This window comes from Urtica dioica, chromosome 4, assembly GCF_054948205.1.
Source record: "Urtica dioica subsp. dioica isolate 48M chromosome 4, U.dioica_male_clone48M_v1_H2, whole genome shotgun sequence".
Taxonomy (NCBI): Eukaryota; Viridiplantae; Streptophyta; class Magnoliopsida; order Rosales; family Urticaceae; genus Urtica; species Urtica dioica.
Genome location: NC_142759.1, coordinates 14,916,855 through 14,933,314, shown reverse-complemented (window position 1 = coordinate 14,933,314; position 16,460 = coordinate 14,916,855). Strand labels below are relative to the sequence as shown.

At 38.8% G+C, this 16,460-nt stretch overlaps 2 protein-coding genes across 3 annotated transcripts; one reads left to right on the top strand and one right to left on the bottom strand.

Annotated features, from left to right (window-relative positions):
- The first annotated feature begins 1,742 nt into the window (after positions 1-1,742).
- On the top strand, positions 1,743-5,283 carry LOC149400754 (Peptidase M28 family protein). 2 transcript variants are annotated; one of them, XM_089613143.1, is made up of 12 exons: positions 1,753-2,414; positions 2,492-2,875; positions 2,960-3,109; positions 3,182-3,274; positions 3,341-3,493; positions 3,561-3,626; positions 3,696-3,783; positions 3,934-4,017; positions 4,115-4,203; positions 4,279-4,398; positions 4,496-4,639; positions 4,750-5,283. In XM_089613143.1, exons 1-12 carry the CDS (start codon positions 1,920-1,922, stop codon positions 4,930-4,932), a joined length of 2,049 nt encoding a protein of 682 aa, XP_089469269.1. In that variant the 5' UTR covers positions 1,753-1,919; the 3' UTR covers positions 4,933-5,283. The 2 variants fall into 2 exon arrangements, with proteins under 2 accessions (XP_089469270.1, XP_089469269.1); XM_089613144.1 differs by lacking the exon at positions 4,750-5,283 and having other exon boundaries at positions 1,743-2,414; positions 4,500-4,637.
- A 476-nt stretch (positions 5,284-5,759) lies between these two features.
- Positions 5,760-12,533, bottom strand: VPS15 (protein kinase family protein / WD-40 repeat family protein). The gene is made up of 10 exons (XM_089611512.1): positions 12,179-12,533; positions 11,685-11,807; positions 11,543-11,588; positions 11,282-11,442; positions 10,888-10,967; positions 10,383-10,488; positions 6,824-10,168; positions 6,492-6,739; positions 6,306-6,405; positions 5,760-6,162 (listed from the first exon to the last, which is right to left on the bottom strand). Exons 1-10 carry the CDS (start codon positions 12,449-12,451, stop codon positions 5,983-5,985), a joined length of 4,662 nt encoding a protein of 1,553 aa, XP_089467638.1. The 5' UTR covers positions 12,452-12,533; the 3' UTR covers positions 5,760-5,982.
- Positions 12,534-16,460: the final 3,927 nt, after the last annotated feature.

The following is a 16,460-nucleotide window of genomic DNA, read 5'->3' as shown; positions in this document are numbered from 1 at the left end:
AAAAAAATGGGCCATGGGCCAATTTTTTAAAATTTTAAAAAAATTCAGCCAATGATCGTTGGCCGACTTTTTGAAAATTATGAAATTTTAAGCCCATAGTCGTGAGCATTATATAATAGATGATTGATTGTTGCAATGAGTGTGTTGAATTGCAAAACGTGATATATTGTAATGAAGATATTGTAGGCTATTTATATTTTTATCCTATATATGAAATCATTTTATTTATTATTTTATATAATTATGTGTTCACTAGATACCCTTTGGTAAATTCGGTATTTGTCAGCTTACCATATCGTTAACGATAATTTTATTAGTTTAATTTACTTTTTTTCATATTCGATACTCCGATAAACCATTGATATCTCCTAATATACCAACAAAATATGAGTCCAAGTACGACTTCAATAACGGTATTTCAATCCTAGGATAAAAAAGACAACCCTGTTTGGTCAACGATATGAAACCAAGGTTTGAAATTATGGGAAAACTAGACGGAAACAAGTATGGAATCCGTTTTTTCAAAGTCTCGGCACCAGAATGGACAAAACCGGAGTTTTCTGTCAAAACCGGGGAATCTGGGCCGAGAACCAGACCGGATTCCAGTTCGCCAATTCCGGTCCAGCTCAATCTATTTTTTTTTTTAAATCGGGGTATAAAACCCGAAAACCACCCCAAACATTTCATTTTTGACGAGAAGTTAACTTAAAATTTTCCGTCTCGTTCAAGTTGTTTTTTCACGCGATTATGGTGCTTTCCGGGGAAACCATCCACTTTCCGGCGCCCCGAAGGCCAAATTTGACGTCATCCCGGCGGAAAGCTCTCTTGGGTTGAGGTATTTTCCCAGATCTCGAAATTTTGCCAATTTTGTATGACTTTGAGTTTTTCTTTGAAATTTTTTGTTAATTTATGATTATTAAGTTTAAATTCATTATTTTTAACATCATTCTAGTGTTTATTATGACTTATGAGTTTGCGTTATTTTTTCCAATTTTTTTTTGTTTAATCTGAAAATAGTTGTGTTAGTGGTTTTTTTATTTTATTGTTAGTTTTTGATGATTAAGTTTAAAATCATATTTGATTATTGTTTTATTCCCAAGTTGTGTTGAATTATTTCAATTTTTTTAGGTCCGAAAATATGTTAGATTTGGTGATTGTTAGTTGAATTTAGTTATGATGATTGTTAGTTTAATTTAGAGATATGATTATTTTTATTTTTATTTGTTAATTTGTAGGTTAGAGATATTGTATTATACTTCTGCTGCCGAAAAAAAAAAAAAAAAAAAAAAAAAAAAAAAAACAATGCGCACCGTTTGTACTTTGTATTGAACTTAATTTTTGTTGTGTTTTTACTTTGATAATGTAATGAAAAAAATTGTAGATTATTTTCAATTTTATGATTTTATCATATGTATTTGTATATTTTTTCACTGGATTTCTCTCAGTAAATACATTCTTCAACGGTAATACTAACAATACAGTTTACTCTTTTATTTTCTTCTTTCCACGGTTTTCTTTTGGTGTACCATTAATTACCAGTAAATTTTGAACCTGAAACAATTACCCATAACGGTATTCGATCATTGCATGAAACTCCAACATTTTCACAAGACCTTTATGCAAAACTTTGATTTATATGTAATTATTTATATACATTCGATCTTCTTGATGATTCTGATCGTGGGATTAAAAGGTGCTTAGATTGTTTTGTTTCCATGCCTGACATTTGCCTAATGGAATTACCTGGTCGTTGTTTTACTCCATGTCGTTTCTTTCAGGAATCTTTCTCAGGTGAGTGTGACGACGATGATGATACGATTTTAGATTTCTAAGATTCCATTTTTTTTTTAATATTTTTCCACATACGGAAATAACAAGCGAAACCCGAAACTCACTCGCCACGTCATCAAATAACCACCATGTTGTGGAAGACGGCCAGTTTCTTCGCCGCCATAGCCACCGCCTTGCTCTTCCACTCCACCACAAACCCTAGCTACGACTATTACCACTCCCTCTTCCTCTCTCCCTCTCTCTCCAGCCCCGATTCCATCGTGCGCCACCTCCAAACCCTCACGCGCCGCCCTCACGTCGCCGGATCCCCCGCCAACGCCGCCGCGGCCAGACACGTTCTCGCCGCGTTCTCCGCCGCCGGCGTCGATTCATCCCGCCTCGCCTCCTACCGCGTGCTCCTCACGCGCCCTGTCTCCCGCTCCTTGACTCTCCAGCGAACCGCCGGAGACCTCCCCGTCGAATTCTCCCTGGAGCAGCGCAACCACGGAGGAAACCCCCACGCCGGCGAGGTCCTTCCGACGTTCCACGCCTACGCGAGATCAGGCACCGCCGTCGGACCCGTGGTGTACGCGCGGTACGGGCGCGTGGAGGATTTCAACGCGCTGAGAGTGACGGGCGTGGAGGTTTATTTTGAGTATCGAAATCGAAAATTTGAAGGAAATTCGAGGGAAAATCGAAATTCACTAAATTTTCCTGACAGGTCAACGGTTCGGTGGTGGTGGCGAGGTACGGGGAGATATTCAGAGGCGACATCGTGAGGAACGCGGCGGCTGCGGGGGCCGCCGGAGTTGTGATTTACACGGCGGCGGAGGAGTACGGCGGCGAGCGGTGGTTTCCGGAGGATCGGTGGTTGCCTCCGAGCGGGGTTCAGGTTGGTACAGTGTACAGCGGCTTAGGGGATCCCACCACGCCCGGGTGGCCCAGCGTGGAAGGCTGCGAGAGGATCGGCCTCGCTGACGTGGACGCCTCCGGGGAAGTCCCTCTGATTCCCTCGCTTCCGGTCTCGGCCGAGGACGGAGACGCCATCCTCAGCTCCGTTGCTGGGGTTGGTCCCGGTCCGGGGGTTCTCAATTTGACCTATCTCGTGAGTCTCGCGGCGTTTCTTTCAGTAACTTGTTGTGCAAGTAACTTCTGTTTATTGCTCTGCTGATGATACATTTTTTTGAAGGGGGAGGAACTTATAGGGGAGATTGAGAATGTGATTGGTGTATTTGAAGGAGCCGAAGAGCCTGATCGGTATGTGATTCTGGGGAATCACAGAGACGCGTGGACATTCGGCGCTGTCGACCCAAACAGTGGAACCGCCGCTCTAATAGAGGTAGAATTGGAACTATCAAAAATATCTGGCAAGAGAAGAAAATGGTGGTGAAATGTGGTTATTTATGTCCAGGTGGCGGAGAGACTAGGGAAGCTCCAGAAGAAAGGGTGGCGGCCCAAAAGAACTATCATTCTCTGCAACTGGGACGCCGAGGAATATGGCCTGGTTTGTTTTTATTTACGCTTTCGCTCTCGCTTTTTTTTTTTTTTTAATTTATTGAGTTGTTTGTAGTTGGGATCGACGGAATGGGTGGAAGAGAATAGGGAGTTGTTGACTTCTCGGGCCGTGGCTTACTTGAACGTTGACTGTGCCGTGTCCGAGCCCAGATTTTATGCCTCTGCAACTCCGCAGCTCGATGACCTTCTCATTCGAGCCACTCAACAGGTAATAATAATAATAATCCGTCCCTATATCTTCCACGTTTTCCTCTTAGTCGTGATTTCCTCTTCAGGTACAAGATCCGGACAACTCATCGCAGACCGTCTATGATTCATGGCTTAAGTCAAGCAATGTGAAGGTATAGTGAATCTGTTTAATGATTAGTAGTTGACTTTGTAGTCAACTGATTATTGGAGCTGGAAAATAGATCGACAGGTTAGGGGGCGGAGGATCCGATTTTGCAGCGTTTGTGCAGCACGTAGGAATTCCATCGGCTATTGTATCTTTCGACAATGGTATCAACAGAAAGTCTATTGTTTTCTTACAATTATCTTGAAAGATCAAACCTTTACCAATGGACACGGTTATCTTTTGATGGAAATCGATTTTTTTACCCAAATAAATTCTGTCCTTTTTTTTAAACTCGGAAACTTGAAATTTTGCAGGGTATCCTGTGTACCACTCGATGTACGATGACTTTACGTGGATGAAAAAATTTGGGGATCCAACATTTCAAAGACATGTTGCTGGTTAGTTAGCCATTAAACTTATTTATCTCCTTAACCATTGTTTAATGTTTAACCACCTTAATCGTTAACCACGCATTAATTCAAACGCCTCATACAGTTGCGAGTGTATGGGGTTTGGTAGCACTTTGGTTGGCAGACTCAGAGATATTGCCGTATAACTATCTCTCCTACGCCACTGAGCTTCAGGTACATATTTTACTATTGTACAAGACAAGTTATTCTTGGGATTTCTTTTTGTCTGATTAGATTTTTCGGTTGCAGAAATATTCAGCACTAGCAGAAAATGAGATGTCGGGAAATAAGGTTGTTAGCCTGAATCCTCTGATTGACTCGATTGAGGAGCTGAGAAAAGCTTCCGTCAAAATTAACAGCGAGATAGTGGTACCTTTTATTTTATTTTATTTTATTTTTGCAGCTAATATTGACATTTTGCAAAAAACACAAGTAAATATTCTCTTGCGTTCAAAATCAACTCAAGGCAGTAAAAGAAAGTGGGAATTGGAAATCATTTTGGAAGAAAGATGCATCCAAGTTGAGAGAGCTAAACGACAGACTCATGATGGCCGAGCGAGCATTTACAGATCGAGATGGGCTTTTGGGAAGGTCGTGGTATAAACATCTGGTAAAAATTCAGATTCTATAGACTTGAACAAATTCGGAACGACAACTTGCTTTTTTTTTTTATATATTATTATTGTTATTGCTATTTTTTTTGTTCCATGTATTGTGTAGATTTATGGGCCGTCGAAGTACGATGACTATGGAACGAAATCCCTTCCTGGTTTAGACGACGCGATTGAAATAGCGAAAAAAACTGACACCGCAGAGTCATGGAAATTAGTTCAACATGAGATTTGGAGAGTTTCCAGGGCTATTAGGCAAGCGTCTCAGGTCCTCAACGGTCTAATTTCATGAACATGCTTAACTTCCAAGTCAAGCATTCCAGGCTGTTGGGTTTACCACATGACACGTCATATCTATGAAATCGTCTGCTTTCTAGTGCTGGAGTATCATCATCAACAGTATAGACAATAAATGTTTGAAAAAGTGTTGTCGTGTGAATGAATTCTAATTAAACGCAAGAGAAATAAAAAGTTGAATCCTCAGGATGAATTTCTTTCAACAAAAGTTTGGAGCTGGACTATTAATAATTATATCATATGCGATAGTCACCCAATCCAGCAATTTTATTTTTCAAACAATTATTGCGTCACGTTCACGATGGTTCCTTATTTTTTAAGCATATCCCCATCTTTTAAAACCCCAAAAAAAATGTCATGGCTTTTTTTTTTATATGTGATGGCGTGAAGAGAATATCATGGTCTTCTTATATAATTTTATATCATGTCTGTTTGGACTCAGTCTCTAGTCTATAAGCGTGCTCGCATGATCATGTAAATTTATTTTATTGCTCCTCCACATCAGTTCATACGACCATACATAAGTTTTAGGGAGGATAATATAAGATATCCGTGCAGATATTTTAATTTAGATTGTTTATTGGTATTCATTGCATACACTGAATCGTGTATTTCTTTGATATGGGACGGCCTTTAAAAACACCTATTAATTGCATTTTACACTTTAATTCGAACCACACCTTAAAAAATTCCTAAAGTTGCATTAAATCACTATCACTTGCTGATATGGTTTTGTTTTGCCTTAAACCATGTCAGGATTGTACATAACTGAAGAGTTTACGTTTTTAATCCCAATCATAACTTTCTATTGAGAGAATCCGCTACATAAAAGACCGACTAAATATTGACGTTGGGGTATTGCGAAATTGTAACATTGCGATATGTACAGATTAATCAAGTAAGGTCATGGCTAGACACTAGGGTCTATATGTTTTGAAATTGGAACCAAACCTTCTTATCAAGCCTTACATTGGAGCTGTACACATATTTACATATATCGGAGCCAAATATTTATTTACATGGAGGTTAATGGGGTGGTTATGTTTCACTTCCAAACCTTGATAGCCCCATCTCTACAGCTTGAAATCAAGAGTCTTTGATTAAGTTTGAGAGAAGCCAATGAGAGGATGGAATCTCTATGGCAACCCGCAACATCCGTCGCAGCCGCCGCCAGAGCTGCCTTGGCCGTGTTTTTACCTGCCGGAGGAGCCCTCCTCTTCTTCTCCTGCTTCGAGACAATCATTTGAAAATCAATTTCGAGGTTAAAAAAAAAAAAACAAAACAAGCTAGGAAATAAATAACTTATACCAAGTCCTCTTCTTTTGGCAGTGAATTTTAAAAGGGGCGAGTTTAGATAAACTAACTAACCTGCACAAGTTGCACCCCGTAATTGGAGTTTGTTCGGTACACGTCATCGCTTAGAATTTCATTTCCATTCGGCCCACATACAGAGTAACTTCGATCCGGACTGCAACGTTTTACAAAAGTTTAATATAAACCAATACAAAAATAAATAAATAATTGAATGCCAAAACAAAACAAAAAAAAAAGAACCTGTTGTTGTCCCATCGACGGATCTTCAAGTCGGTTCCCCCGGTCAAGAGATCGCCACCTGGCAATGGAAGCAGAGAACGGATACCCGGAAGACGCGGCGGAGGTTCGTGTAGTTCGTTAACTCTGTACTTTGGATTCACATTCCGTCTAACATCTGGTCTGGAATTACCCCTGCTCAACGGCTTCCCCAACGCCCAGAGAAGATCCGACATTTCAGCATCATTGTCATTGTGTGTCGCCTTTAATACCTGTAAATACGAAACACACCTCAAAATTAAATACACCATGAAAGTGAACAATGGACTTGCTATAATACACTAGATTGTATATACCTGGTGGCAGATTCCATCTTCGGCGTTCCACAGAGAAACCTCGTTGCATCCGGCCGCGACGTACACGAGGGGTCTCACATTCCCGTTCGGAGGAGGAACAAAAAGGCACATCTTCTCGATAGGGCAGACCAGAGGGTATTGCCACGAGTTCACGGGTACGAGGAATCTCAGGTCCCAGAGCGTAAGCGTGCCTCTCGAGGAACCCGAAACAAACCAGTTCCCACAAGGACCCGGCACCAAAGAAGATACGTAGCCATTTTCGGGAACAGTTCTTAACGTCCAAGCCTCGGTGCTCGTTCTCACATCCCAGAGATGAATCCCGCCATTTAGAGTGCTGTACATGACCATCTGGTTCGTCGTGCTATCTGTGGAGTAGTTCAAAACGGAAAGTATGGAACCTTCCTTGACATCCTTCTTCTTTATGTCTGCAATGCCTGAATACTTCTCGACCACGGTTCCGAGGCCTCTTGAGATGTAATCGACGGAGAATATGTGTATCAGACCATCGCACGCCCCGACCACAACTTGAGTCGAGCCACGGAGCATTGTCACACAGATCGCCCGGCTTCCCTCGAGGTGATACGTTAGCCTCGACCTGAACGAGATATCCTTTTCGAGCTTTTTCGAGTCCCACACTTTGACCGTGGAATCATCCGATGCGCTCACAAAGAAGCTATGATCAGTCGAAACGGCGATATCGTTCACAGCGGAGCGGTGCTCCTGAAGATGAGCAACCAACACCCCGCGCGGCCTCCAACCCGAATCCGGAATCGAAGCCGTTCGCGGAAAAGCTGACACACCAGTGAGTTCGGTCTGAGGAGAAGCGACTTCCGGAGAGACAGAAGTTCCTTTACCAGGGACAGACAATGACATGTCTTGAAACTTGCTACCTAGATACGATGATTGATCGTTTTCGCGGCCGTCTGGTTCGTGCACGACTCTATAGAACTGTTTGGATCCGCTAGTTTTGCTGAATGAGCCTGAGACAAGCTTAGGAGCCGGGGCTGAACTCGCCAAGCTGAACGATTTACTTGCGGGATCAACCCACGGCAAGGATGAAGAAGCACCAAACCCGCCGGGATTCACTTGTAATGGAGACTCGGACGCTGCTGAAGGAGTTCCTATTGCTCGTCGGTCCATGCTAAACGAGTACAAGGGTATGCCTTCCGATGCCTTATCGCACATGAAACTGCTTGCAGCACTTCCTTGTGGCATCATGAATCCCGAGAACTGCATCTTCTCGGAGCTCAGGGGATCGTAGATTTCAAGCGTACTAGAAGCGTTTTGTATCAGGCTTTCCATATTTCTCAACTTAGCCTCGCCCTCGTCACTCTCGCCTAGCTCAGACTGTTGGTTCACATTAAAAGATTTTTGGCTGTCTTGGTTTTGTTGCTTCTCGGGCCAGGTCTTTGTCGGGCTTAATTCCGTGACCACCTTCTGAAGTAAATCCACGGTTTCCCACTGTTTGGACAGTGGCGACGAGTTGTACCATATCTTTCTCTGTCTCTCTAGCATATCTGAACTCCTTGCATTTTCCAAGAACTGGTAAAATACCTGTCTTGAAACTGGAGATTTCAAACATGAAAGGAGAGCTTCTTCCGAAACTAGCGATGCTGGTTGTCTACGAAGGTAAGGCCGGATGACAGGAGCAAGGTGAACATAGGAATCCACTGCACCTAAACTCTCACTACTAGCAGCGATAAAAGCAACGGCTGATCTTCTTACCCATTGACTAGGATAGCATAACAAAGGAAAAGCCCGCTCTATCATTTCCCGTAGTACTCGCTTACGTAGAAAACCACTTCTGCATAAAATGGACAAGCAATCCAATCCATTAACAATGACGGCCTCCGTAGAATCACTTAAAGCCTGCTCGATATACGGTAAAAGATACTCCTCCACACTTCTTTGCCCGACAAAAAAACAGACGTACACAATTTGTCCATAGAACACAGCTCTCAGTTGCTCATCACGGTCATTCAAGAAAGCTGGTAGCATAGGTAAGACATAGTCGTTACTCTGTTTTTGGCCAAAGAAGCAGCACAGATTGCTAATGTCCTGAAGAAGTGCTCTTCTGATGTTTGGAGTTTGCTTTGGACCCATAACAAGCTCTTGAACTACCTCAGCCATGGACTTTCTCAATTGAGATAGTTGTGCATCACTATTGTCCCTCCCCGGCCGACCAACCGCCTCGCCAGAAGTCGGAGATACTTTCTTTGTCGTACTCATTTCATCAAGAACCCCGGCCTCGCTCAAGCTTATTGAGTGAATCACGAAACCGTATGCGGTTAGTGACAATTGTGAGATATTGCTGGCGTAACATATTCTCACGCTTTCCTCTGTATCCTCGGGAAGCATAGAGAGCATAGGCAAGATATACTCGGGAAATATCTTCGCATCACTTGGAGGAAAATCTCGTACTAAAGGAAGAATGTCACTTAGAGTTTCTAATGCAGCACAACGCACAATCGCAGCTGGGTCAGAAAGCATTGCGACGACGTACGGAAGAACTCGTTGCAATCGATTTTCGTCGTCAATATATAATGCGGAAAACTTGAGAAAAAGTATAGCCCTTCTCCTTAAGTGAGGCAGTTTGACATTACGTATGCATGAACAGAGAAGGGAGGTAATTAGAAGCATACCCTCACACGCGATACCATCTTCGGGTGTCGATAGACAAAGCACATCATAAGTATCTGATTGGCTATCGTGCTTTGACATCAACAAACTCAAATCCTCCAATGCAATCTTTTTCATGAAATGGTGACTATTTCTCCTGAATGCACTGGAAATGGTCTGAAGTAGCTCACCGGGAGATTGCAAGCCGTAGTTCCTAAGAGTTTGGGACAAGTCGGAACTGGTTCCAGCTTCCTTTACCGGCTTAGTACTGGAAAAGTGATTACTTTGTTTTACATCCCTCAGTAGGGAATTGTAATCGGCAAGAAGTTCAAACTGTTCACTATCTAAGCCTTTGTCGACGTCCTCCTTCTTCAAAGACGATTCCTTTTCAAAATTTGCATTTGGCTTGGTGGTCTTCTCTTGTGACTGTTTACCCCATGCCGGGTCTCTATTTTGAGCCACACCTTCGCCAAGAAAATTCTCCATAGCTGATCTGTTACTCGTCATTTGCTTAAGAATCTCCGGGAAAAAACTTTGGCACAGGACAACTCTCATATCAGAATTCAGAGGATTCCAGAAGCAGTAGAAGTTGTGCAGAAATGGAGAGAAATAGTTCGGGAAGACAATGGTCATATAGTCCTGAAGGTAGCTCTCAGCAGAAAGTCGTGACTCAGGTTCCAATTGAATCATATGTAGTATCATTTTGCGGATTCCGGAATCTGGGATCTGCAACCAAACAATTTATGGTTTCAAGAAAATCACCAAGGAACATATAAATTCGCATGTTCGAGTTTATTAGACCAACAAAAGATTGAATTAAAAGAAAAACAGAAATGATGAGGGCAACGAGTGTATCATGACATATAATACATTCTCTCAAGCTAGAAATAGACAATTACTGAAGAATACTTAAACAGAAACATACAAAACTTGAGAGTACCTTCTCGAGATGTTGACTGGGATCATATTGCCCTCTGCGATAAGAAAGCAATTGAGAGAGTTCAAACAGTGGCTGACCCTCAAGAAAAAGCTCCGCAATTACACACCTGTTTCCATATGCACAAAGGCAAATGATAAATCAAAAACTGCAATTGCACACCCAGTTGGTAGATAGCATGGCAAAACAAAAAAAACAAAATCAAAGCGAAATATAATTTGATTCATATCATCAGAGATTCTAACGCATATAATACCAACCAAACATGTCCTTTTTTAAGCCATAGACACTAGTTACCTCTAAGTAAGCATGAGTTTGTTTCCTGCAAGAAGAAACTAAGTGAAAGTATTTAAAACTTGCCCTTAATTTAGATTGTTTTGTACAAATAATGATACGCCATTTGCTTTTCACTAATTATAGCTACACAGAGAAATAAACTCATTCTGCTTTTATATCAAAAATAAAATAAAAGAGTACGCATCTATTTGAAATTAGTATTGAAGCTCACCCTACAGCAAATATGTCCATAGATGGTTTTAAAGGTGCATCCTGTGCAACCTGCATCTCGCCTCCATGCTCATAAAATCTCTGAAATTTGGGAAATGATAAAACTAACTCTAAGCTGCTTCTTTATACAATCACCACAAGTACCACGCAAAGTATTATTGCGTAATGAATAGAGTAAGACTTGTAACAACCAACTAATTGCTCCTGATTGAAAACTAAGAATAATTACAAGTTCTGCATTAAAATGTAATGTAATATAAATATAGTCATGCTCATAAAATGAAAGAAGAAATTCTGAGGGAATAAATATGATTTTTTTTAAATATTTTTCCACTTAAAATCCGGGTTCCAAATGATGTTAGAAATGAAAGTAAAGAGATACGAGCAAAGCCGACCTCAGGAGCAAGATAACAAAGCCGTCTTCCTCCAGTATCATAGAAGAATGAGAAGTCAGAAGGGTCGTCATATGGAATGTAAGTGGGTTTAAATGAAGCAAAGTCCGCAAGGTAAAGCCAATTCCAGGAAGTGATCAACACGTTCTCACACTTAATATCACCTGTGAATGCAGAAATCGAAACCCAAAAATAAAAGTAAAATTCGCTACGTTTACAATGACAAGGCCTAATTTGAATCAATTTGACTTGAGTTAAAATTACCATGGCAAATTCCTTTTTCGTGGCATTGTTTCACGGCAAGTAGTAACTGAAAGTTAACAACGAGAAGAGATGTTCATACTTGCGATAACTATTTATCTGTGGCATTAAACATAAGAATGAAACGGGGATTGAGATAGAGGACCTGAAAAGCCAACCATTTCTTCTCGATGCGACTGAGAAATGGACGAGTACTTAGCCGATCATGAAGGTTATGGAAGAAATATTGCCTCAGAAGATAAGCTGCTTTATCAGTCTCTTGCCAAAACTGCCACAAACAAATTCACTATCTAGCAATTCTAACCGAATAACAGTGATTTAATCACACAACAAAATCGAAAACCAGCAGCTGAAATTAAAACCCAATATTCCACTAAAAACTCTTAAACCTCCAGAACTAGGATTCGTAAGAGAAGCACAGTTTAGCTCAGTAATATCAGTTGAGCACTGAACAACACTTTGCTAAGTTTCAAGAATTCCAATCACAACAAAATACTATTACTAAACATTATTACTGCTAAAGCTCGCTTATCTTTTTGTTTTTTGCATAAATAATAGTCTATAAACACTATGCTAAACCGAGTTAAGCCCTAAAAACTTGCGAAATTCGAACAAAATGAAATTAGAAATCGAAGAGACCTGGAAAGGCCAGACGTGAGGAAACTCGAGTCCACGGAAGACCTCGTTGATGTGGAAGAGGCGTCGCTCGTAGTGGCGGAGATCGACGAAATCGCCGCGCTTGAAATAGACTTTGACGAGAACCAAACCCTCGTCGTGCTTGCAGAGAATGGACTTGAAGAAGCGTCCTCGACCGAGGACCTCCTTCAGTACGAGGTTGTACGAGGATGGCAAGTCGTGGAGGTAATACTCCGACGCCGATACCTGAGTCGTGCGCGCGATTTTGTTTCCCATCGTTTCGGCGTTTCAAATCGCCATTGATGAACTTTGCGGATCTCTCAAGTTAACCAGGAAGAGAAACGATTCATTGATTACCTTCGATTGGATGGGCTTTGTTATTATTCTTAGCCTTTTTCTTTTGGGAGTTTCGAAACGTATTTTTGTCTTATTTTCTGAAATTGCCTCATTTACCACCAATTTCATAACATTTTCCCACTTTCCACCAAAAGACTAATTTTTCCCAAAATGCCACCGAGATGTCAACATTGTTGACATTTATGTCAACAATGTTGACATCTCATAATGAATGGCAAAAATAGATGTCAACATTGTTGACATAGATGGTGGCATTTTGGGAAAAATTAGTCTTTTGGTGGAAAGTGGGAAAATGTTATGAAATTGATGACAAATGGGGTAATTTCTCTTTTTTTATATGGAATGAGAAATTGTTTAATTTGCCACCAATTTTATAACATTTTTCCACTTTCCACCAAAATGCTAATTTTTCCCAAAATTTGTTGACATAGATGTCAACATTGTTGACATAGAGGTGGCATTTTGGGAAAAATTAGTATTTTTGTGGAAAGTGTGAAAATGTTATGAAATTGGTGGTAAATTAGACAATTTCTCAAATGGAATGGACCCAAATGGAGGCTGATTGACAAGTTGAGAAATTGCCTAAATTGCTACTAATTTTATAACATTTTCACACTTTCCATCAAAATGCTAATTTTCCCAAAATGTCACCATCATGTCAACAATGTTGACATCTAATAGTGAAGAGCAAACATAGATGTCAACATTGTTGACATAGATTGTGGCATTTTGGGAAAAATTAGCATTTTGGTGGAAAATAAGAAAATATTATGAAATTGGTGGCAAGTTAAGCAATTTTTTGTTCATATTTTTCTTGACTTATTTAGTGATTTTTGTGTCAAAACTATTTTTCTTTCATAAACTCATGGATCAAATGATTATATATATAAATACATACAGCTATATGAAATTTTTAGATCCTCGTATTTGTTAATTATTGTTTTAACAAATGCGATTTAACGGAATAAAAATAAATTCACATTTATTGCGTCAATGTAAACCTATTTAATTTGTAAAAAATAGATATATTCACACAAAAGTTAAAATAAATAATTACACATCTTCGAAATCGGGTCATAGCCCATTACCATACGGATCCCGAATTTTGCGAGTGATCAATTTAGGCTCATACCCAACAAAGCACAATCCACCTAAAATAAAAGAAAAGTTTAAATCAATAGAGCTACTCAAAATTGGCTAACGACGGAGCTCATTCATCAACCATCATTCAAATCATAATGCAAAAATATGATCGAATACGACATGCTTGGCGAACTGGCATATAAAGACTGTTGATTATCGACGCGTCCTCCGCAAGATGCAAAGCTCGGAGAATCGATTTTTGTAGTACAAATAAGTGTACATTTTATATATATGTATTCATATAAATTATTGAAATATTAAAAGGCTGTTTGGAGTTATGTAAGGAAAAATAAAAGAGAAATTGTTTAATTTGCCATCAATTTCATAATATTTTTCCATTTTTTACCAAAATGCTAATTTTTCCCAAAATGCCACCATGTATGTCAAAAATGTTGACATCTATGTTTGTTCTTCACTATTAGATGTCAACATTGTTGACATAGAAGTGGCATTTTGGGAAAAATTAGTCTTTTGATGGAAAGTGGGAAAATATTATGAAATTGGTGGCAAATGAGGCAATTTCTAAAAATAAAATCTTAATATCAAACTATTCTTGAAAAATATCGAAACATCGGATAATTTTATATTGATTTCAATTATTATTGCTCTATGAAACCCATTTTATACCTATGTTAAATTAAAAAAATCTTGGATTCATCTAGAAAATATATAAATCTTACGAATATAAAATTAGAGAAATTGCTTAATTTACCCTTAATTTCATAGCATTTTCTCACTTTCCACCAAAATGTTAATTATTCCCAAAATGCCACCATCTATGTCAATAATGTTGACATCTATGTTTGCCATTCACGATTAGATGTCAACATTGTTGACATAGAAGCCAACATTGTTGACATAGAGGTGGTATTTTGGGAAAAATTATGCTTTTGGTGGAAAGTGGGAAAATGTTATGAAATTATTGGCAAATTAAGCAATTTCTCCTAAAATTAAGTTGTTAAAAAAATAAATTTAAAAGATTTTGCTTTCCCCCAAAAGCAAAAAAATAAACGTGTATATGTATATGATAAAATTAATTATTATAGCTGCATTTGTTTAACAACCATATAACTATAATCCAAATGATCTCATGAGTCATGTCTCTTTAGAAAGTCGCTATTAAATATAAGGATAAATTACACTGTTGCTTCATCAACTACGATATTTGTAATGTTTCACCCCCTCAGAACTGAAATCTTACATTATAGACTCTAAAATCTTATATTGTAACAAGGACCTCCTTCTGTCAAATTTTATTGACGTAATTCGTTAGTTGGTCACATTTTAAGCACTTGAATTGGAATTTGAGTGAAATTATTACAATACCCTTAATTGAAGTTATATTCACATGGTATATATGGTGGAAAACGATGAAACTGATAGCATTCAAGATAAATCGTCAAAAATAAAGAAAAGCATATATAATCTCTTCTTCTGATAACCAAAGCTTCGGAAGCTCAAATGGCAAAAAAAAAAAAAAAAACTCAATTGAAGGCTCGAGAGGTTCAAGAACCTTCGGCACCAACCTCGCGACACCATAGAACACTATAGAGAGCATCGCGGTTATGGAGATCTATAGTCTTTCGAGAGTTCAAAGACCATGAAGTCACGGAGATGGTCGCTGGCGAAGAATCGATCGTGTCAAGCACAGGCTGTGCGGGGATGGTAGGATGAGATACTAACCAATGAAGAAGAATCAGTCGAGGCGAGCATATTGTTGAGAAGAAAGATTGAAAACTATAAAAAAAAATAGGGTTTTCTCTTAAAATGCAAAAACAAAACCGAATCGCCACAAAATCACTACTATCAAAGGCATCCTCTTCATCTCTGAGCTCCGTCCATCCTGTCACCGAATTGTCAATCTGTATGTTTTAATACTTTGACGATGGATTTTTCCTCACTTTTTCTGCAAGATAGCTACATATGGCTACGTATGGAATTAATTCAGCCATTGCACTTAGGAACGAAGTTGGCCTTTTGTTTGAGGTTGCTATGTTAAAGATATCTTTTGTATTTGTTGATTTTGCATTTGTTAGCTGAACGTGTGGATGTTGCTGTGTATTGAACGCATCACCTATACTTTTCACATTCAAGATGTAATTTGGGAGACTATTTTCATAAAAAAATAAAAAAAAATAAAGGGAGACTATTTTGATGTAACGTGAATTTTTATTTTTTTTAATCGGAGATGTCGGCTATGTTTGGTTCTCATCTCAAAAATAGTTTTTGAGTTAAAAAAATTGGAAACAAAAAACGAAAATGCGTTTGGTTTAATTTTTCGGAAATTTTTTTTAAAAATTTTTGCAGTTGTTTTGTAAAGAGTAAAGAAAACTGAAAACAAATAAAATGTGTTTTTGGAAGAAAAAAAATTATTCTCTTCTCTCCTCATTCTCCTCATCTTCTCTTTTATTTTTTCAAAAACGAAAATGAAAACTGTACCAAACACTTTTTTCAGTTTTTTCAATTTCTCAAAAACAAAAATGAAAACTGTACCAAACAGTTTTTTGAAAACAACTGTAAAATAATTTTTCAGTACAACTCCAAAAATTAGAAAATAGAAAACAAATTTTTTTGAGTTAACTACCAAACAAGTGTTCCGTGTTCGTGCAGAGAGAGAGAATATTCTTTTTGAAATATTGATTCGATTTTTTAAAAACAAAATAATAAAAAAATTAAATTACATAATGAAGGAAAAGAAAAATACTTTTTTTTTATTTAACATCATTACTTAGGTAGTGTTTGGTTTTCATTCCAAAAACTGTTTTTCACTTTTTGAGTTGAAAAA

Excerpts from the sequence above, each read along its gene's own strand:
- LOC149400754 (XM_089613143.1), top strand. The coding sequence starts at position 1,920 with ATGTTGTGGAAGACGGCCAGTTTCTTCGCCGCCATAGCCACCGCCTTG. Across the intron at positions 3,784-3,933 it reads TATTGTATCTTTCGACAATG|GGTATCCTGTGTACCACTCG; the intron begins GTATCAACAGAA and ends GAAATTTTGCAG. Across the intron at positions 4,640-4,749 it reads GGTCGTGGTATAAACATCTG|ATTTATGGGCCGTCGAAGTA; the intron begins GTAAAAATTCAG and ends TGTATTGTGTAG.
- VPS15 (XM_089611512.1), bottom strand. The coding sequence starts at position 12,451 with ATGGGAAACAAAATCGCGCGCACGACTCAGGTATCGGCGTCGGAGTAT. Across the intron at positions 10,968-11,281 it reads TTTGTTATCTTGCTCCTGAG|AGATTTTATGAGCATGGAGG; the intron begins GTCGGCTTTGCT and ends CCCAAATTTCAG. Across the intron at positions 6,740-6,823 it reads AAGATGGAATCTGCCACCAG|GTATTAAAGGCGACACACAA; the intron begins GTATATACAATC and ends TCGTATTTACAG.